The following is a 22681-nucleotide window of genomic DNA, read 5'->3' as shown; positions in this document are numbered from 1 at the left end:
ATTGACCTTTCGGATGCCACTTTCACATCCCTTTTATCACATTTATAAACTTCTTATTCTATTCGAGTTTAGAAATATATTGTTGACGTCGTCAGAATTATCATGATAAAGAAAACGATCGAAGCAATATAATAGTTTACAACCGTAAAATATTGTTTCTGTCTAGTCACGTTGTGAATGGTGATATTATTTACGCTTTATTTACTAATGCATCATATTGTTCATGAATTTATTTTATGCAAAATCATGCCTAATTTCATCAGTTACATTTAATAATTAACCAATTAACTCTGTCTTATAGTTTCCTGTTTTATTTTTAGATCCGTCTGTCCGAGTGGCAGCGCTATCGGTTTTCGAGGCACTGGTTTCGTCAGAGCCAGTCACTCCGGAGATTCGTGAAATTGTCGAAAAGCGCTCAAACGTCGAAACTGATTTGGAAGAGCTGTTTTCGAATTGTAGTATAACTAGTGATGTTACCACTGATAAAGGACTGGAGTTCGAGGACACTGATGACGAAGAGGCATGTGCCGAGTTTCAGGTTGACAACTCTCAAGAAAGAGGAATGGGATCATTATTACACATATGCTTAAAGAATGTCGCAAGCAAAGTATGTCATACTTTACTATATACCATCAAATCTTTATTATTTTCAAGGGCACAGTAAAGACAAACCCGATGTTATGAGAGACTGGTTCGTCTCTAACCTCTAATTACTTTGAAGGGAAAGGGTTTACGTAATAATGATTAACCTTATGGTCCTAAAATCTTTATTCTCAACCCTGAATCGTAATTGTAACATTTTTCGCATCCATGCACCGTACGCCAGATTTAATGAGGTGTAGACTACAGCTGTCAGCAACTCTAGCATGTACGCTTCGGTGGCTAGTCCATGAATGAAGGGCCAATCACGGCAATAATTCATGCGAATCGTTTACATTGATTTAAGTTTCAAACAAATCACAGACCAGGAGACGGATACTCCCATATATTGGTGTTGTATAGTGTTTCTACCGCCACCACAGCTTACACCCTTAGACCATGCATATCAAGACCTCGCACTGTAGTGGAAGGAGTAAATTCGAATGTACCATGTGAGCCGACGGCACGAACTAGTGTTCATTGGGCACGTGTAAAGATCGGACCTTAGACTATATAGGGTGTAACAGAACTGGTAGTTACGGTGTATACAGCGTTATCCTCGATAAAAAAGGAGTCGAAAAGTCCTGTATTATTTTTTTTCTACTGTGCATAAATTTACTGTAATAACTGACTGAAGCACAGCCAATCAATGGCGTTCTCGAAAGGAAGGCATAACGAAGAGAATGCCGGTAAGGCTGCTACGCCGAAGACAGCCGAATGCAGCCTCTCCGCTATGCCTGCCGTTCGGAAACGCGATTGATTGGCGGTGCTTCACTTAGTTATTACAGGAAATGTATGCACTGTACGAAAAAATAGTACAGGACTGTTGGACTCCTTTTCCAACACGGATAGCGCTGTATAAACCGCGATTACCAGTTCTGTTACACCCTGTATATGGTCTAATTGTAAGCTTACACCTGGAAGTGGTCGGACTAAAATTTAATATGGCGGAAATTGCAAAGTATATTATCATACTGTCCTTCTGAAAAGAAATATTTGTAACTACAAAGTTTAAAAATTGCATTTATAACAATTTGAAAATCCGAAATAATATTTTTATGAATACAACTTCAGAACTTTGTAGTTACATTTTTTCTAGAATGACAGTATGGTAAGATACTTGAATAGGTTATGGTATAGGAACACATTTGAAAAATTAAAAATAAACATCGAACTAAACATTAATAGATATCTAAAAAACATAAATACCATAAATACTTTTTGTTCTTTCTTGTTATACAAAACCGAATACTTTGTATCGCTTCGCTTCAACCGATCACCTCAGTTCTGACCCTTTACTATCGTGAATCACGATTCACAAAATACTTCTATAAATACCAAATCATTCGTTTTATTTGAAACACACTTAATAAACGTCTGATACATCCGACATTTACGATACTTCGATCGATTAGGCTATAGTTGGCAGTATTTAATGTTATACGACAAAATACCACATGACATGGCGTCATGTAAAATCAAGTGCATTACTGCCATGAAGTAGTGTATAAGGAGACATAATAGACGCATAATGGACGGTGTTTCGCAACGGGCGAAAAATGTGTGCGTATTTTGCACGTATAGGACTCACACGACGGCTAGACGCCTCTGGACTAGGCGCCGAAACGTGTGTGACCCCCTGCTGCACGCACACGCCAGTTGGACGCTCCGCCAAGAGTCGGCAACGGTTGCTAAGGAATACCCAAAATCCTCGCGAGAAACTCGAAAATCCTGAAAAAGGTGCTCCACGGGGACAACGATTTTGAGCGTATTTCTCAACCGATCGAGCTCAACGAGTGCTTGTTTTAAAGATAAAATGTTGACATGTGTTTATATGGGAGTGATTTTCGATCAAGCACCTCCTTCCTAGTTAAAAGGGCATTGCAATTATGTCGTTGCACTTTTTTATATGAAAATGACCACTTATCGAAAATCGCTCCCATATAAACACAGGTCAACATTTCATCTTCGATATGAGCACTCGTTAAGCTCGATCGGTTTAGAAATATGTTCGGAATCGTTGTTCCCGTGAGGCCCTGCAAAATCGCTAGAGTGGTGAGCGCCCTTAACATTAGACACAAACTCTGAGAGATCTAATAGCCCGACATAGGCAGCGTACTAGCGGCGGGAGTTGCGCGGAGTTTGAATCGCTCGAGGGGCAGAATGCATTTTCCTAAAGAAAATAAATGTTTATAAACAAAAACTAAAATTATTTAAGTATTATTGTGGAATGTCCCTGATCCACCGAACGAAGTTTTTGTTAAACGATAATTTACAGTATTTTTTAAAGAATATAATAAAACATGTTTTATTAAATGATAACAAGTTTCTTAGCGATTCAATTGTTCCATTCACTGAACCGAAGTTAGAATATTATCTTAGCTTTAAAAAAATAGTTTATATATACAGTAAAATGCCGAAGGAAAATTTACGATGCATCAACTTTCGGACATAGAAACGAAATTGTGATTTCATGTCCCTTATATATTTACGTTCTGCACCATTCTTCGTATTCCTCGAATAAATGGACATCTCTAAATCATTAAATGAGCATGTAAATGAGCACCCGTAAACATAAGAAAGACATTTCTTACCGGAGTTTTTTATAAACGCAAATCGGAGTAACTTTTATGAATTGAATTCATTCGAAATAGGTTTCCAAAACATAAAACACCATTTCTATTTCGTATTTGAAATAAGGACAATGAACTATTTTAGATTTCCAATTTTAAATAGATTTTGAATCTATTTCCATTTGAAATTAAATACTTCCAGAGAAATGAGAATATTAGAAAAGAATCGATCAGAATGATACTTGTTCTTTCAACTGAATCAACTCTCGAAAAAGTTAAACAACACGCGTAACTCAAAATAGGCGCATTCGCAAAAACTGATGAAATTAAATTGTTTACTTGCATTTTAAATACAAATACAAGTCATAAAATCACGTGTCCGAAAAAGGCATGGACAACGAAGGGTTAACATTACGATTAGATACTTCGACAGTTAATTCGAGACGAAATTTCTCGTGGAAGAATAGACCCTCTATTCTCTCTGTTAATTACTTGATCGCGGTCGCTGCAAAATGACAATCCGCCTTGCAAACCGCGGAAGGAAGGGGCGATAAGGTCCGAGGGTGAACGACTGCAAGCGAGAACGCGCTCGGGAGGCATACGATCCGCGAGAGAGCAAAGGAGAACGCCGCTCTGGAAGAAGCGAGACCGCAGCCCGGGGTAGAGAAAGAGTCTTCCTCGACGGCGTGTAAACATTGATGCTAATCTGATTATCGGGAGCCGATACCGATGCCCTCACCACAGGGAGTCTAAGGCCCGAGACAGGAGTTTTGAGAGTGGTCTGTTCCGTGTTATTCGAAGAATAGCGCATCAAATAGGCTACCTCACTCGGACACGCGGACTCCAGGACGGATATGGAGACACGAGTAAGCAGTCTCCTTCCTCCGGCGGCACTACGTCCTCGTGCTACCACCGAAGATGAGTGTCGACGGATCGCTGTTAGGATGGCTACCCTCCTCCTTCCGTTTACCCTCCATATGTCATGTTTGTCAGACAATTGATATATCGAAATATTTGCCATTTAAATTTGCTTTGGGCTGTAGCGGGGCTGTTCGATCGTCGCTAAATATACCACAACTTGTTTGCATATAAAGTCACGTTGCAAAAATGTCAATTCGTTCCGCAATATAAAATTTTCTCTCCAATTATGGTTCAGTCTTTCACTGTCGTAAGTTTAATGCGTTCATGTAATCAAATTTGAAAATTAACAAGAAATCCCGTGGTTTTCTCATTGCTTCATAAACTTATTTTTTATATTAAGGTTTTTCAGCGTTATTCGTTCAACTTGTGCATACTTCAATCTTTTGAGTGCATTTTTCAGTAATGTATTTGAGGTTAGGTTGAGGAAAATTAATGCATCAATTTTCTAGTAAATCATTTCCTTTTCATTGTATTAGGCGGGGCGAATCGGGAAAAGATGGTTAGACTCTACGTCAAGAAGATTGGCCATCGAATGTATAAAAATGACACCCAAGAATCCTTTCAGACTGTACCCGAGCGAGAAAAGCGGGGCAAAATAACTTTGGCAGATACTAAAGGAACGTATAAAGTTTTATATAGGTTGCTTATTTTTGAAGAGAATAAAATGTATTTTAAAGCATTCTCAAAGACTAGCATTTATGTTTTCATTCATGAATTTCTGGATTTATCTTTTTTTACTTCTGTGCGAGAAAAAAAAAAATGCGTAAATTCAACTCGTTTTCTGAGTTAAATATAGCGAACTGAACAAGCGAGTTGGTTCAACTTACATTTAATGCAAAATCACATTTTGTAGTTGAATCAACTCCAAACTTGACTGAAACAGAATTGATAGCTCCAAGTCTAAATTGAGTCAGCTGGTTTATTGAGTTCGCCATACTTAACTCAGAAAATTAGATGAGTTTACGCTCCTTTTTTTCAGCGTGAGTTACTAAAAAATACGAGAAAACACGTTTTATGCACACGGTGTTCCTAATAGTAGATTGTATTTTCTATTGGATAAAAAAAACTTGTTTCTTTAGTGTCGACCTAATATTTCTAATGTACTGTACTTATTGACCCCCAACTTGGAGTCTATTGGGGCATCTACAGAAAAAATTATATCAGAACTGTGGTTCACCCTATAAATTGCTTATATTCAAAGATATTTATCGCTTATCTAAAATTGAAACCAATTTGTTAAAAGAAATAAATAAATGTTACTAACATAAGCACCTCAAAATCGTACCGATTGACCCCGTGTGACGGTATTGCAGTTGTTAATGTTTATAAAATTTATTCCTTTTTCGCCGATCGTTTCTGCTCTCGCCGTCTTCATCGACAGGGTAAACGGAAAGGGTCCTACCGCCGCAAGGTAATAAAACGATTATACCCCTTCCGGGGTTTTTACGTCTTCAACCGCTTTTGAATGGCGTATCACGATACAGGCCATTACCAACTGTGGGTAGTTAAAGTATTCGAAATTTCGTCTGAGAGCGAATAAACAGCTTAATTGGTGGTTCTACCCTGTGGCGAACCTTTATCCGGGTAGAAGGGGTTATGGAGACTTTCTGGAAATGTATAAATATTTCTGCGAATACGGAATTCAAATCAGTTTCGTCATCGTTCTAGTAGTACGCACACGTCTAGTAGTATGGCTCCAAATTTGCGTCCTGGACGACGCGGGATGATCGTCGGAATGTGGCTGTACGGGCCACCTGTTCGCCACATTGACGAGACAATCCCATACAGCAGAAAGACGGTACTTCATTGGATCAGAAAGTATCAAGAAGGTGGTGCCGATGTTCTGCGGGGCCACCGGAAAGATATTTTCGGTCGAAGGAAGACGTCAGACTACGATGACCGTCGATTAATCGACGCGATTCTGTAGTCTCCATTTGCTGTTGTGTCAGACACGGTAACTCGTTTAGACCTTCGTGTGTCTGCGACTACCGGCCGGCAGCCCGTTTACGAAGTCGGGCTTTGTTGCCATCGTGCGGTCCGTAAGATAGAATTAACACCCGCTCACCGGGAGCAGAGGGTCGCGTTCGCGTTTGAAAACCTGCTGACGCCACGTGAAGTTTGGGACGTGACGATATGGACCGATAAAAAGGTCTTTTCCTTGTCCACCGAACGAACCACTCACGTTTGGCGGCCAGGTGGAAACAGGCTGGATCTAAGATACGCCGTTCCCACACAATCGTAGTTGTCGGATATCGTGCGCTATATGGTGGCGGATTAGCGGACACCAAGCTGATGAATTGGTGGAAAGTTCTGCCTGTTTGAATGCCGCAGAACACATCCGTATCTTGGAAGAAGTTCTTCTTCCAAGCGTACAGGCAATGTATCCCGCGGGGGACGTGCCAATCATTTGCTTGGTACAGGATAATTCCGCGGTCCATACTCCACATGAAGTACGGACTTGATTCTCGGAGTACCCCGAAATCCACTTGGTGTAGCGGCCGGCTAAGTTGCCGGACCTTAACGTAATTGAAAACGTGTGGTCCGAGATGACACGATTGTGGGTCCCGACGAGGGAAAGGACGAAAGCAGATCGATCACGCGAAAAACGTTTGGGAAGGGCTACGGCGTAATCCTGAGTTTTTCGGAAATTTTATCAATTCGATTCCGAATCGATTAAATTAAGTGGCTCACCGAGGCGGGTTCTGGACGGTCTACTAAGGACGCGATAAGGCCGTTTTCAAGGCCGCAAATAATTTCTACGTAAAGCAACCTAGCATTCATGCAATTAAAAATGAATAAAGAAAAATCGACCTTCCTTTCCCAAACGCATATCCTTAATCCCTTAACTTGTGCGCTCGAATTAATTCGAGCGACGTTGTATTTTATGCTACTATAATTTTTCGCACTCGAATATAATCGAGAATTTTATTTTTTTGCCGAGACAATGTTCTAGTGTTTTTTTTTGCATAAAAAAATTGATTTTTTTGGCCGTTTTTTTTTTTTTTAATCTGTGCATTAAGGGGTTAACCCTTTCGCTACGGCAGTCCCGTCCGCCGAAGTACCGTCACTGAACGGAAACTCGTGCCGGAAATATGCACAGTGCGCGTGGTTTCTGTATATATAAAAATATATGTTCATAAAATGTTCAGCCGATAACGAAAAATGTTGTCATCGACTACAGATAGCACTTGTATACACTGTGACGATGCACCCGGTGGACGATGGCCCCAGGGCTCCAAATGTTGAAATCTCCATCCTGCAATACATTAAAATCCTTTCCGATGGCAGTGGTATACAATTTTAATCTTATCATTACATCCATGTCCTATTTCAGCACGCTCGACGCTCAAGGCCGAGGAGGAGAAGAGCCCGAATATTCGTCGCGTTACGTGTAATGTTTTTTTTTTATATCATAAGTTGTGTATAGCTTAGACGTTAGGACGTCCTCGCGGTGAGGCGAGTGCGAGCAAGAAGTCAACATCCAGCGCGGGACAAGGGCGCCCTCGAGGGACCACAGAAGCGGACGACAACGGTGGCAGAGAGGCCTCGCCCCGCCGCCGCCCATGGGTGCCGTGGCCGCGTGGAGTAGGGCCGAACCGAGCCACCCGTGACCCCGCGCTTGACGGCAAGGGCCGACCCATGGCGGCGTCGCTGTGTCACCGCGTCCGTACCCGGATTTCCGGTCCCTCACTGATGGCGGGAGGAGGGCGCATTGCCGGTGACTGTGGACCCCCCGCCATGACCTTTGACTCAAGGGAATCCATAAAAGGGCGGTGTGGGGGGGGCCCAATTGCGTGGCCCTCCTACGCCGAGGCCAGACCGCGGTGACTCCAGGGCGGAAGGGCCCACTGGTCCCCTCACCTGGGAGCCGTTGCATCGAGGGATTTCGGCACTCCCGGGCAAAATCGCGAGGAATCTTGGCTCAGGGGAGCTCAGGACCGGCGCCACCGAGTCCCCGAGGAGCTGTGTCCCTGGAACTGCGGATGACGTCACGCGCCGGCCGCTCGCCCCGATTGGACCGCAGGATACGCTTCAAATTCGGCGCGCGAACTTGCGCCGCGGCTGTCATCATCCAAAATCGTCGAAATTACGAGCACGACCGCTGTCAATTGGCCTACGCAATTTGGCAGCCGACGGCGGCCAATCAACGAGAACTTCTAGCCGTCGAGCCTTAATACCGCTGCCTGGGGAGCATCGCCGCCGCCGGTGGACTTCCAGGACACCGAGGGAGCGCCGTTGCACTCGCCGTGCCCCGAGGTTTGAGCGTACAGTAACATTTTGAGTAGATTTTTGTAAGTTTCCCGGTTTCACGTTTTCCCCGGGTAATCCGTCGTCGGGCCGCACGCCACGCGGTCGGCCCTTCTGCGTCTAATCGGCCAAAGTCTCGTGTGAGCGGCCCCTTTTATATTTTTGCGGCCAAAGTCTCGTGTGAGCGGCCCTTTTTATATTTTCACGGTCAAAGTCTCGTGTGAGCGACCATTTTCTAATATTGACGGCCAAGTCTCGTGTGAGCAGCCTCAGTATATTGCGGCCAAAGTCTCGTGTGAGCGGCCTTTTTGAAGTAAAATATCTCCTTGCTGCCTCTCTCCTCGGTCGGATCAAGAAACCGTGTCGACCCGAACTCGAGAATGCTGTCTTGAGCGGTCGACACGTTAATTTCCTTTTTGTTTCGCGAAGTGCGAACTTCAGTTAATTTCCTTTTGTTTTCGCGAAGTGCGAACTTAAATTCGACTATTTTGATATGCTAGCTTTGTGATCCGATAAAATTTAGTTGGATCCTAATTACTTCAGAGCAACTGTAATTTATTAAAATTTAATGTATCCGAAATTTTCTGTATTTCGCGTCGAGTATTTGTGCCGATATTTTGAAATTGCTGCGTTTTCTTCTTCTCTTTTTTCTTGTATTTTTTGTGTTATTGCTGCTTTACTCGCCGAAACCGTCAACATATTTTGCTGGCTTCTGTTCACCGTTTAAATATTTTCTTTGCGAATTTAGTCGTCTGAGGTTTTCCGATTTAATTTAGTTTCGCGTAGATACTTGCGTACCATTCTTAATTTTCGCGTTGTCTTCAATTTGTTTGCTATTCTTGTCCAGTAGTCGAGCCTAACCTTATAATCGAAGATATAGTCGCGTTTTGGATTTTTGGCTGTCTAAAGCCACCGTCCTTTTCCGTGCGCTTCGCCGCGCGCATTGCCCCTTTGAGCGCGAGTGCGCGCTTCGTCGCCCTGGCCGGTACCGGATTGTGGGCCCGCCCGTGGCCATTTTGAGAAATTGTTAAAGTCAACTCTTTCCGTTTGGAATAAATAGGTCATTAGTTTAATTCCGCCTCTGGTTTGTTTCTTTGAAAGGACCCCGCCCTCTCCGTGGTCGCTTGAGCGTACTGAACTAGCCCGGTTTATTTTTCGTCGTCGGCGACGTTTCGTCTCGTCTGGTATCGCTACCTTTCGTTCAATCTTTGCGTGTCTTGGACTTTAAGATAATTTTGCTTCTGTTAGTTGAGCGACTGACCCTTCGGGCCTTACGCTGGTGCGAATCCGTGGGTGGGTTGGGAGGCTCATCGCTGGTGCGTGAGCTCCCGTACGCTGGTGCGAGCCACGACGGATTGGGCCCGTGCGATTCAGGTCCCGGATTGGTCCTTCGGAGGGCCTGGCGCCCACAAATTTTGCTGCTGTTGAGCGATCACGAGACGGAGACCCTATTTTGTTAATTATTTATTTGTAACTCCACCAGAGGGTCGGAACGTTAATTGCTAGAACTTTGTTTGGAGTTATATCAGTAAAAATAACGTCACAACACATCATTTCAATGCCTCATCTATGCGGCGCTTGTACCCACATGTCGTAGCGTGGATGCCGCATATATACGGCGCTCGGCGAGAAAGGGTTAAATAAAGAAAAATTCCCGCGTTTCCGATAAACCACATTATGAATGAAAACGAAATTTTGTGCCATCCAGTTTTTTTTAAATCGAATACACAATCTGCTATTAGGAATAGCATGTGCAACCCTCATCAAACATACGTTCTCTCGTATTTTTTAGTAACTCACGCGGAAAAAAAAAGGAGAGTAAATTCATCTAATTTTCAGAGTTTAATATGGCGAACTCAATAAACTAGTTGGCTCAATTTAAATTTGGAGCTATCAATTCTGTTTCAGTCAAGTTTGGAGTTGATTCAACTACAAAATGTGATTTTGCACTAAATGTAAGTTGAACCAACTCGCTTATTGAGTTCGCCATATTTAACTGAGAAAATGAGTTGAATTCACTCATTTTTTTTTCCCGTGCAGATGTAAAACAACATAAGTATAGAAATTCATGAAAGAAAACGTAATTGTTAATCTTTATGAATGTCTTAAAATGCATATTATTCTCCTTAAAAATAAGAAACCAATGTAAAACTTTATAAATTTCTTTAGTATCTGTCAAAGTTATTTGGTCCCGTTTTTCTCGCTCGTGTGCAGTCTGAAAGGTTTCTTGGGTGTGATTTTTTTACACACGATGCCCAATCTTCTTAACGTAGTTTCTAATCATCTTTTCTCGATTCGCCCCAACTAATACACCGAAAAGGAAATGAATTGCTAGAAAATTGATGGTTTAATTTTTCTCAACCTGACTTGAATTACATTACTGCAAAATGCTGTCAAAAGATTGAAGTATGCACAAATTGAACGAACAACGCTGGAAAACATTAATATAAAAAATAAGTTTATGAAGCAATGAGAAAACCACGGGATTTCTTGTTAATTTTCAAATTTGATTACATGAACACATTAAACATACGACAGTGAAAGACTGAACCATAATTGGAGAGAAAATTTTATATTGCGGAACGAATTGACATTTTTGCAACATGATATTATATGCAAACAAGTTGTGGCATATTTGACGACGGTCGAACAGCCCCGTCACAGCCCAAAGTAAATTTAAATGGCAAACATTTCGTTATATCAATTTTCTGACAAACATGATATATGGAGGGTAAACGGAAGGAGGAGGGTAAACCATCCGAACAGCGATCGAGTCCGTCGACACTTATCTTCGGTGGTAGCACGAGGACGTAGAGTCGGTGGAGTAAGGAGACTGCATACTTGTGTCTCCATATCCGCCCTGGAGGCCATGTGTCCGAGTGAGGTAGCCTATTTGATGCGCTGTCCTTAGAGGTTGAAGGGTAGACTTATACGATCGGGTTTCGGGCCCTGACCAGGAATAGGTTTCCTTTCGTCGAGGCCGGCTCGGGGTTCGAGGGTGCTAGTCGTGACGTTCTCCCTTACTCCGACGGGTTGCATAGGCCTCGGGCTTCCATTACCACTCTCTTCGGCCTCGGGCCTTCCACCCTCTGTTGTGAGGGTCTCGATTTCGGGCTCCTGATAATTAGATTAGCACCAATGGTTTCACGCCAGCGAGGAAGACTCCCTTTCTACCCCGAGCTACGGTCTCGTCCCTTTCAGAGTGGCGTCCTCCCTTGCTCTCTCGCGGATCTTATGCTTCCCGACGACGTTCTCGCTTGCAGTCGTTCACCCTCGGGCTTTATCGCCCCCTTCCTTCCGAGGCTCGCAAGGCGGATTGTCATGTTGTAACAATCGCGATGAAGTAATTAACAAAGGGAAAGGAGGATCGATTGCTACACGAGAACGGTCGTCTCGAATTAACTGTGCCATCTAGTCGTAATGTTAACCCTTCGTTGTCCATGTCTTTTTCGGACACATAATTCTATGCCTTGCATTTCGATTTAAAATGCAAGTAAACAATTTAATTTCATCAGTTTTTGCGAAAGTGGCTATTTCGAGTTATGTCTGTTGTTTAACTTTTTCGAGAGTTGATTCAGTTGATAGAACATGTATCATTCTGGTCAATTCTTTTCTAATATTCTCATTTCTCAGGAAGTATTTAATTTCAAATGGAAAATCAAAATCTGTTTAAAACAGGAAATCTGAAATAGTTTATTGTTCTTATTTCAATTGCGAAATAGGTAATAACCGTAAAAGCAATAGTTCATAATTGTTTACTATACTTTCAATTAACGTAAAACAATTACGTAAAATTACATGTTTTTTCTCGACTAGAGACAGACGGATCTGCCGCTCTAAATGAACGCGTCTTATAAACATGTATTAAATGTAGAGAAAAAGGCTGTTTGCGGATAAACGTTAATTTTGTATCTCTTTATAATAACTCCACTGCGATGTGAATTAATCGTGCATTATATTATTTTGTTAATTGGGACCGTTTTTAATATTCTTATCGAAAATGTCATCCAATAATTCAAATAATCATATGCATAATCATTTGTTGCACTTCTGCTTCAAGAATTTACTGATATACTTGACAAATTTTGTTGTTGAACGATTTCTAGCGATATCTTTCGGTTAACTGTTATTGAACTCTTTCAGAATATAAGCCCACCTGTAAGACTACAGTCACTAAAGTTAGTGAGTGTGCTAGTGTCTAACTTTAGCGATTATGTATTCCGACACCTGGACGTTGTTGCAGTTACTATGGTATCTATTGCTCGTGAATTTGACGTGCAATTGGCATTGCACGGATGTCGTGTTATCGAGACCATCGCTGGATGTTTATCAAATCATCAAACGACCGACGTCGACGCACCCCGCTTCTGGAAATTTGTCTTCGATACGGTTCTTTCTCTTGCACGAGATCCTAACCCCGCTCTGAGGGAAGCTGCCTGTACCTGTCTAGGCAGCATCGATTCTACAACATTCGCTCTGTTACCCGTAAGTTACGCAGAATTTTAACCGATTTCCTGACACGAATGGTTTAAATTCCAGGTATAATGAAATTGCTTTAACCCTTTGCAATCGGCAAAATTCTCCGATGAGGAGTACCAGATAGTTAGAGCAAATTTAGAGTTTTTCGGAGTTATTTTTCCCTAAATGGTTGAATAAGATCATACTGCCATGCGTCGACGCCGACTTCTACGACACTAAAAATGCCGCCACTGTGGCGGCACGGATTGCCAAGAGTTAATATGAATTCTTGATTTTTCTATTGTTAAAATGAATTGAAAGTCGTCGAAAAACTTCATCGATGTCGATAAAATCGAATTCTTATACTGGTTGTATCATATGAAACATCCTTTCATGTTGCCTACGCTTATATTTATTGTGGCAGTTGTATCGTATTATGTTGAGTATTGCACGAAACGGCATACTTCACATGCCGTTTTAATATAATAATTATAAAGAGATCGAATGGAAACATCAAATCCCCTGAATTCATAATTTTTTATGTTTTAATCGAGTGTAGCAGCCACCTTACGACGTATGTCGGATTCCGTGCGATCTAAACATTCTCTACGAGACCTCACGAACTACATGTGGTATCTCTTTCATTTTAGCACAGAAACTCATCAGCCATTTCTTTAACAATTATCACATTGAAATGAGCGTTTTTCGATTACTACAGTGTTCTAAATTGTGTGGACGTCCTAGCACTGTGGTTTTTCACATTAGAACCTCCAAGAATTGTATATTGATAGAAATATAAGAGTACAACGCTATTTTGTTTCTGGTCTAGGCAAAGTAAATGAAATATTTGTTTAATTTAAAGTGAAATTTTGAATGTGGATATTTGTTTCAAGCTCACGAGTTATGTACTGTAGTACATGTTAATTTCTTTACATTTGAGTAAATTTTAATTCAGCTCGTTTAGTAGAAAACTCTTTTAAAAATATGCCTTATGCAAATCGACTGATTGGATGCGAGGTTCACTTCGCCTTATGTACCGTATCCCCTATATCCTATTTTTTCTTAAAGATTCTCGTTCCCTTCTAGCAGAAGACTTTTAACAGTGATAACTTTTTCCAGCGAAAGCACAGCACATCAATTGTTACAACACTCTTTGAAGCACTGCCAAACAAAGAAAGTACAGTAAGAGCTGCGAGCATTCGTGCTTTGGGGATGCTGGTTACCCTACCTTCTCTCGAGGAGGATCCTGCATTTTTTATCAAACTTACCGAAGCTGTGTGCCTTTCTATTAAGGATTCTTCTCCCACTGTGCGTGTGAAGGCTGCATGGACCTTGGCAAATCTCTGCGATTGTTTTGTCAATCAAATGTAAGTTATAAAAAGAAATTTGGTACGTGGTCGCCACGCCACAAGCTTCTAAGTGGGACCTGATTTTGCGGCCCACAAGCGATTCGCGCGCTCTACGAGCCCGCGGCAGGGGCATGCCATCTATACCGACCGGCCCAGAAAAAGAGCACAGGGGTGAGAACGAAGTCCGACGAGTTTAAGGTCTTATAGGTAGTGAGTTTACTTTGACCTCGGGACCACCCCAAATTGGCCGAGGTGGGCGAAGGACAGGCTGATTATCCGTCCTCCCTATCTGCTGGGTGCTGCCCGGATTCCGGCGTTACGCGGACGCGGAGTTACTGCCTCCACGGAGCTCCTCGCGGAAACAACAGGGTGCAGGACGACGTGTAGACGCGTCCCTGCGTCCTTGACTAGCTAAATGCAACTCACGGTTTGTCGACTGGCCGACGGAATCCGGGTTTTTCTGAACCCGCTGCCCTCAGGAGGGTGGAGGGGTCGTAGTGGAGCCGAATCTTACGGATACCAATGGCACCGGTAAGCAGCTACTGCTGCAGGAACGGTAGAGGAGGTTCCCTCTATTTGGCGAAAAGACTGACTGTTTTGAACAGATTATTTGTGTTTTTATTGGCATTATATTTATTTCACTTTAAATGACATTAGTTAACACATTGCGTACGGGTCACGAGATATCTTGTATGTAGCAAACCGAACCTTGTGGCCGGGTTACGAGATATCTCGAGATATCTCGATATTCGAACGCTAGGAAAATGGCTCCCTTTAATTTCTTTCGGGCCCGAGGTAACCTGCTACATCCCGCGAGCCTGTCAATGGCTAGGATGTTCGGGTCCGGCATCGGAAAACGCGTGAAAAATCGGCCTCCGGCCGGTCAGCCCCCCAACAACCCACACGGCCGCTTACGAAACGGCAGAGACGAGGGTTCCGAAATAAGCGGAGCGGCGATAAGATATCGGAACATTGAGATTCAGGTAGACTACGAGAAAATTCACCAAGTTAACCCTCGGACACTCTTTTATTCAATACAAGGTACACTTCTGGACCCGCCCGGCATGAAAAAATCCACGGTCTCGATACGATAAAGAGAAGCCACCAGTTCCTCACAAGACTTCTCCCAGCGCCCCGGGAGAAACAAAGGGGCATAACGCCCAACTCTAATGTTACCTGGAGGTCTCAGACTCGAGACTTTATACACGGCAAAAGAGTCTCGGTCCAAAAACGAATGAAAACAGCTACGAAGGCACAAAATTTAGGTCGCTACTCTATCTTCCGGGGCCCGCGGTACGGAAAATGGCAGGACATAGGTATTTCGTCTCGAGGAGGGATTCATAGGTTACAATTTATTTCAAGATAACAGAGCGGAATAGAATTTCATGCAACCCCAGGTGGGTTTGCTCACCAAATTCGAAGCGAAACAAATACGGGACGGCGTTAGATGGCAGCAGAATGGTAGCGGTGCGGCCTTCGGCACCGCTGGCGCCTTCCAGCGTATTCTCTACGAGTCCGAGGACCGGCAGAATCGGCGAAATGCGGAAAACCCCCTCCTCAAATCCACCACACGTCGCCGCTACGCGTCGGCACGCTTACGTTAGATGTTACGAAAAGTATAAGTATACGGTAATCAAAGGCCCTAATACCTCTCAAATCTCTTCCAGGGATCGCCAGATGGATGCCCTTTACCCAAATGCTCCTCTCGACTCGGATCGCTCGCGGCAATGACCGGTTATATTAAATATTGCTACACGCGATAGATAACTATTAAGCAAATAATTACAAAACATATTCACAACTAAGGATTATCCACGATGACCCCAAGAGTCGCCGCCGTAACACATGCTGCAATTAATTATTTACAAACTCGGTACTCACTGCCGCCGCTGCGCCCATAATTGTGACGAGAGAATTCTTCCACGTCACAATACATGTTTTAATACATCATGGCGAATCGGGAGTACTTGGCGCGTCATCTATGAGTCACGCTTAAAATCTTTCTGCGAGAAGTATAGTAGCCGTGATAACGACTCCGCGGGGGCATAAATACAACCACTTGCTCGGCGCGCCGAAAGCGAGCTACGCGCGCACATAAACAGGGGCAAAACCGCAGACACGAATCTAAACTTAGGAATATTTTGAATTAAACGATGAATTGAATCATCTCAATCGGACGAAATAACCACGGCCTTGACCACCGCAAATGAAAAAGCGATAAATTGTGAATTCGATTAAGGGCGTCCATCGTGTCCAATAGCATGTCAAAGAGCATGGGCTATGTGGGTATAAAAAGCGCGCATTTTGTTCCATCGTACTGTTCTGATCGAAGGAGCCCTGGATTTGATGGCATAGCGCTTTTCGAGCATTACTCAAAGCGCATTACCCTTGTGTGGCGTGACGGTACAGCGCTGCTCCCCCTGGCAAGAGGACTCGTAAGATTCTAGGAGATGAGGCACCAGGTGCCCCGACTTAGCGTTCATATCTTAGCCCCGAGTAACCGACCGAGGTGGGACCGGGCACCCGAATACGCCGGCAAAGCGTCCGGTCGGGATATCTCAGACCACCATCCAAAGAAGGCGTAATCGATGGATTCCCCTCCCGGGAATCAGCGTTATATATTCGGGAATTTAGAAGGCACGGCTCACTCTCCGCGGGAGGCCTGACGCCACAGCGACGTTCCCCGGGTGACCAGCTGCTCGAGGCGATCCAGTAACCGCCGTACAAAATTTCATACACATACACACCTGAGGGACTGACAGCATGGCGCCGTTCCCCCTCAGTTACAGGTCACGAGAACACATTCTACCAAGTGCGACCGTAGAGCCCGCCCTCGATCTCGTATAACATTAAAGGACGAAATAGAATCAGACTTCACACGTCACGTGACATAAAGACATGCGAAATCCTTTAACACCTTCGAGTCCACGACCGAACCGTTCTCAGACAAGACGTTCACATCACTCCTAGATCTCCTTTCACGTGGCTTTCAGTGATGAAATTTGCTAAGTGGCTGTGGCATCGCATTGTTGAAAGTCCGGGCTAATTTGAAATAGCCGAAAGAAAATTTAGTGCAGTTCGAAAAATCGGAGAAGGCAAAAATCGTCGCGACTGTCCAAGTGCGTCGCACGGCGCGACCGACCAAAGGGGGCAAGGGCGCGAGTAAAGTAACAATATATATGCATATGTATATATTATAACGGTAGCAATTTGTGTCGTCAACTGTCGTCCCAAAAATTTGTTAATCGCGGGTTCGTGCCATATTGCACGTTCGTACAATAAATTTATTTTGGCAATAAGCGAGAGGAAGAGTTCGGAGTTAACATGAAGAGACTATAACTTGTTAGCGCACGCGGCGAGGTTTGATACGCGCAATAGAAAAACTGTCGGATCGTTCGATCTGTGCAGTATTTACTTGCTTCCAGGTCGATTACAAGACGGTTTCGGGACTCAAATTTGCCGTTCGCGGCCGAATAATATTATTCCGTCAACTACGTGAATTTTAACTTTCTAAGGATTGTCTGTATGCAATATTGATTAAGAGATGCAGAACAACTCTCAGATACTAGCGGCTAATATCCACAGTATGCGCCCTTTCTCATCAACGAGTTGTTTGCTGGAAGAGCTGAAAGGGAGAATTTTGGAAAGGTGTCCATATTATGACTAATGTTGTTTAATCGCGTTCTATGTTGTAGAAAAGCCGACCCTGCTATGCGAGGACGATCCTCGAGTTGGGATGACTATCCTCCTAAAGCTACATTCCACGAGCACTTTAAGCTATTTTAATAGAATGATTATAAACAGATCGAATTAAAACTTAGGAATTCGCCCAAATTCATGATTTTTAATACTCTGCTAGACTAATGGTGCCATCTGCCACATTTAGCGGCCATTCATTTTTGCACTAAAATCACGGCTACTAATGGGAAATGCCAGTATTCTTTCGAAATCGTTCATCAAAATATTTTCTATATTTTCTCATGCGATTCAGTAACATTCGATTAGTATAGTATTCTAAATTGTTCATGCTAGATCCTGAAATTCTTCAGTTTCTCTTCTAAGCCCCTAAAAAGTGTAAAACATCAAAAACATGCACAGATGATGCCACATTAGTTGTAATCCATGATAAATAAACACATTTTTGATAAAAAATGACATTTCATGAGTTTCAGGACTTACCTTAGGGCCTCCATATTCATGTGGTAAAATTTAAAACAAATCAGTACATTCAATCTAGAGAATACTTCTACGAATGGTTTGACTTCTCAGATATACTCGTATATAGACCGATCCGTTCATATCGCCGCGCATTGCACCGCGAATGCATGACTCAAAATGAAAATGCCATTTTGGTTAAACCGCTGAAGCGGACGACAAGAGAAAAGTCGTCGCAGGCGGCTGCAGAATTTGAAAAGACTTTTGATTCCACCGCCCATGAGTAGGAACCATCACATCATCGCTAAAAGACAACAGAACATTTTACGAGGTAAAAACGACTAGCGCACCACAGTTGATTCATTCCCCCAGATAAATTTAAAGGGGTTCGCGAGGGACGTTTACAGAACAGATTTATAACTGAAATAATATGGTCACTATTATTTGTTTATCAACCCATAGATTCTATTGCAAGTTTCTACAAAATAAGCTAAAGTTGGGTTGATTCTACCGGGTTTATAAAATGGCAATAGACATTTTTTTTGTATATTAGAAAACGAATTCATATTTCATTTATCTGTGAAATTCTGCATGCAATGTACACTCATAAAAGTACATAAATAAGGTTCAACACGGTAGACATTCAAATAAAATATTCCTTACATCGTCCGAATGTGTATGGGCGTGCGCGCACGTAAAGTTTGCGCTAGAGTCGGAGTACACAAGCTGAAGCGAGGCAGCATGTAGCATCGCTTGCTGCAAACTTCACATACTTACGCGCTCTCATAGGAATCGGAAGATAAAGTGAAACCCCTCTCCAATCAGTTAATTCAAATAAGACACTTTTTTAAGGATATTGGATTGAACTGTGTGAAACTTTGGCACATGACTCGAGATCACCTAAAAATTGATCTGACACTTTCAAAATTTGGTTTTTCGAAAAAAAATTTTTCATTTAGCCTAGACCAGAGCCAAAGTGATGTCGAGCTCCCATGATCGATATGCAATTGCTGACAAGTTTGATATGAGATATGAAAGTATCAGAACAATTGTACAACAATTTAGAACACTCTGGCAATCGAGAAATTTGCATTTGAATGGGATAATGGCAAAAAAATGCCTTAGGCGCTTCTTTGTTAAAACAATGGTAACATGAGATCTCGGAGAGAAAATTTAGTTGACACTGAAAGTACAGATGGCGCACGGTGGCACTCTGCAATCCATTAGGGTATCAAAAACCATTAATCCAGTAACGTAAGTATTTAGAAGAATCCTTTATACTGAGGTCGATCAAATTTTTCGACGTGTTTCACTGTACTTTAAGTCCGCCCATGCATACTCCATGCAATGCGTCCGGGTTAATGCTAATGCTACCGCGGCACTGTAAATTTTGAAGCTCACAACTCAGGCAATACTCAACAGAAATAGATCCTCAACGGTGTTTTGGAAAGATCTTATCATCTGTTTAAACACTGTCTGATAAAAAATATGGTATTTCATTTTAAAACAACCATGCTGATCTTAATGTTACCTTGACCCTTCCACCAGTCAAGACCATTCCATAGAACTTATGAGATATTAAAATTTTGGTCTGAAATTTTTGTCTGAAAAATGTTTCGTTGTCAAAGTATTTGACGGTTTCCAGTTTCCCTAACATCCTGTATATAGAATTACCCTTTCTTAACATGTTAAGGTGTTTCACAACCTTGAGGGGAATGGTACGATTAAAAAAAGCCCTAGTTGACCGTGCTGCTGTGACCGGCAGTGGGCCGGAGATGCCAGGGAGTTGGATGGTCCTTCCTGATCCTTCTCAGTACAGCCCCCTCCATCCCGGGCCTCTCCGAAAGTCACCTTCCGGCGGCAGCGCAGGTTCTTCCTCCAGGTTCTTCGCCAGGTGTTTTATTTGCCCCGTCAAACACCAAGGGATTGGATGTCATTCTGAAGGCCCGAAGAACGCCTCGAAGAATCTCTGGAAATTATTAGTGACCGAATCTCGTCTCTCCGAGTTCGGGTAATAAAGATTCTCCTCGAATCCCTGGAATACAATAGGTTTCGCCGGGCGAAATGAATACAACGTCTGTTGTTTAATGAACCACTAACTCGATAATCCTTTATTATATGCAATGTTCATCGACAAATAGTCAAGCCGGATTTGGTAATCGTGTACCGTACATTCAACGATTTTATTATAATTTGCCTCAACAGGCAGTGATTTTTAAATAAAACGGGATTTACCCGCAGATAGGGATCTTTGCTCCCTTCAACAACTTCTTTAATTAAAGATTCACCCGTATTCAGCGCTTCGGCTCGAGTCGTGGCTCGTTGGCCCGGGGACAGAATGGTTTCGCGAATCTTGATATGACACTTTGAAAGGTTCTGATACGACTTAATGAGATGGCTCGGCGGATCGCTTTATATAGGACCGCGGTTTCACCTCCCTTTCAATTGTTTACAAATTGTTCCCGGAGCAAGATTCAACGGGATGAATAAAAAGAAACGTTCGAGAAACCATTTGTCTTCGTTCTGTTAACGGTCGCACCGATGTAACTTAATTATTTAATGAATAGTGAGGAATTTGTACAATCATGTCTCGGTATCTCACATTTGATTAATAATTGATAAATTCGAAACGGCAATCGCGTATTATGCGAGCCTCTTGCCTTTTCGGTGAATTGTTATACAATCGCCGCTCCTTGGAGTCACGGTCTTTTCACTATGGAGGTTTAAATAAACAAATTGCAATAACTTTGCAATCGATAATTCTCGGACCATGAGATATGTAACAATCGTTAGCCTTGTTGAAACTCTGTAATGCATCAAAATTAAACAAAACAAAAATCACTCCTCTTCATTTTGTATACCCGAGAAATGATTGTTGCATCGCATATTAATCTCACCTTTTAACGGATAATGTTCGAAATCAAGAAAATAGCATAAGGATCGACGTCTCGCATGACGGTCGATTCAAATTTTGCGCTTCCGCAAATAAATATTCAATATCAAATAAGTAACGAGGTCAAGGCCATCGCTACGCAACAATTTATACAAAATGTTTAAATAATAAGATAAGGCCTTCCAACGAGATAGATCGATTTTCTATCGTGGCCTATAATGGATTATAATTAATTATATAATTAACCGATCGTTAATTACATAATTGTGAACACGCATGGTTGCATGTACATGTATAAGGACACGTGCCGCTGTAGCGGCCGACACGTGCCGAAGCAAGTCACAACCTGCAGGAGTTAACGACCGCCCCGCTGACATTGTGTTCGCTGGTCGCGAGCGCCCTAAGGTCGGCGTTATGTGAAATAGTAGCAGCTGGTGGCCACTCGAAGAGGGACGACTGCGCATGCCACCGCGGCCCCAGCTAACCCGGCGTCTTTTAAACGAATTGTTGGCCCTAGATTGGCTAATGCGCCCTCGCGTAGCTTACGCAGTAATGGAGGGTAATTTAAACACATTATATTTAAAAAGAACACACAAAACTGGTTATTTATAGATTAAATATTTTTTTTTATTATAAAATTTTTATCTTAAACGTCGCCCTGAAAATCAGCCAAGATTTTGGCGATCCTCCGTTAAATCGAGGCTGCCCGCCGATGGGAGGGACTGATCGGCCTGTGGAATCGGCTCACTGGCGAATGCTGCCGGTTTCACTGTCACGTAACGGCAACACTTGTGACGTTGCTGCGTTACTGTACCGTGCCGTGGAAGTCGCGGTATCGCAATTTTGATGTCGAAGAACCCTGCCCCAGTAACGTCGACAGGGTCACCGGGTGTCGGGGCTGAATAAAAATTTCATACTTCACGGAAAGAAATGAAGACTTTGTTAATAAGGCCTTCATTACAAAACAGATACATATTGAACGACACAACAAGAGAACATTTATAAGTTTTGTGCTTTTTCGTGATACGTGTACGTATTGCATCTAATGGAAAATTCTACAAGAGCCTCGATAAGTACGGTCATGTAGCTGGCTGTTTCTGCCAGCCTCCTACTGCGCATCTTCTAGCGCATGACGCCACGATGTACAACTGGCGCTCGTGGCGGAAATTCACTCGTGTTTTATGCAAGGGAAATATCCTCGGTGACAGCTTCGCATGTTCGCACCTCAAAATGTCGAGTTCAGCTATTCGACGGCGGTTCCCAGTGATGTGGTGTGAAGTTGACAAGTATACAACTTTCTCGGCGTGATTTTTTTTAATTTTTATTAATGATTCCGTGTAACAGTGACATAAGCGTTGAACGAGGAACGACACAGGCCTTGTTAAACTGTCATGACAGATTTGTGGGCTATCCGTACGGATTTTTACTCTTTATTTTCATTTTTT

The 22681-nt window shown here is 42.8% G+C and overlaps 1 protein-coding gene across 1 annotated transcript; it reads left to right on the top strand.

The window, feature by feature from the left end:
• Nucleotides 1-320: 320 nt before the first annotated feature.
• LOC111674068 (HEAT repeat-containing protein 6-like) lies at nt 321-14281 on the top strand (the record flags this gene model as incomplete). Its single annotated transcript, XM_023433035.1, has 3 exons — nt 321-607; nt 12525-12866; nt 13959-14281. Coding segments are annotated over 3 exons (881 nt in total), but the record flags the coding sequence as incomplete, so codon positions are not given.
• Nucleotides 14282-22681: the final 8400 nt, after the last annotated feature.

Source organism: Orussus abietinus, unplaced genomic scaffold (assembly GCF_000612105.2).
Source record: "Orussus abietinus isolate OABI.00-Male unplaced genomic scaffold, Oabi_2.0 scaffold566, whole genome shotgun sequence".
NCBI classification, from domain to species: domain Eukaryota; kingdom Metazoa; phylum Arthropoda; class Insecta; order Hymenoptera; family Orussidae; genus Orussus; species Orussus abietinus.
Note: the sequence above shows the minus strand (reverse complement) of the source record. Positions and strands in the feature narration are given on the sequence as shown.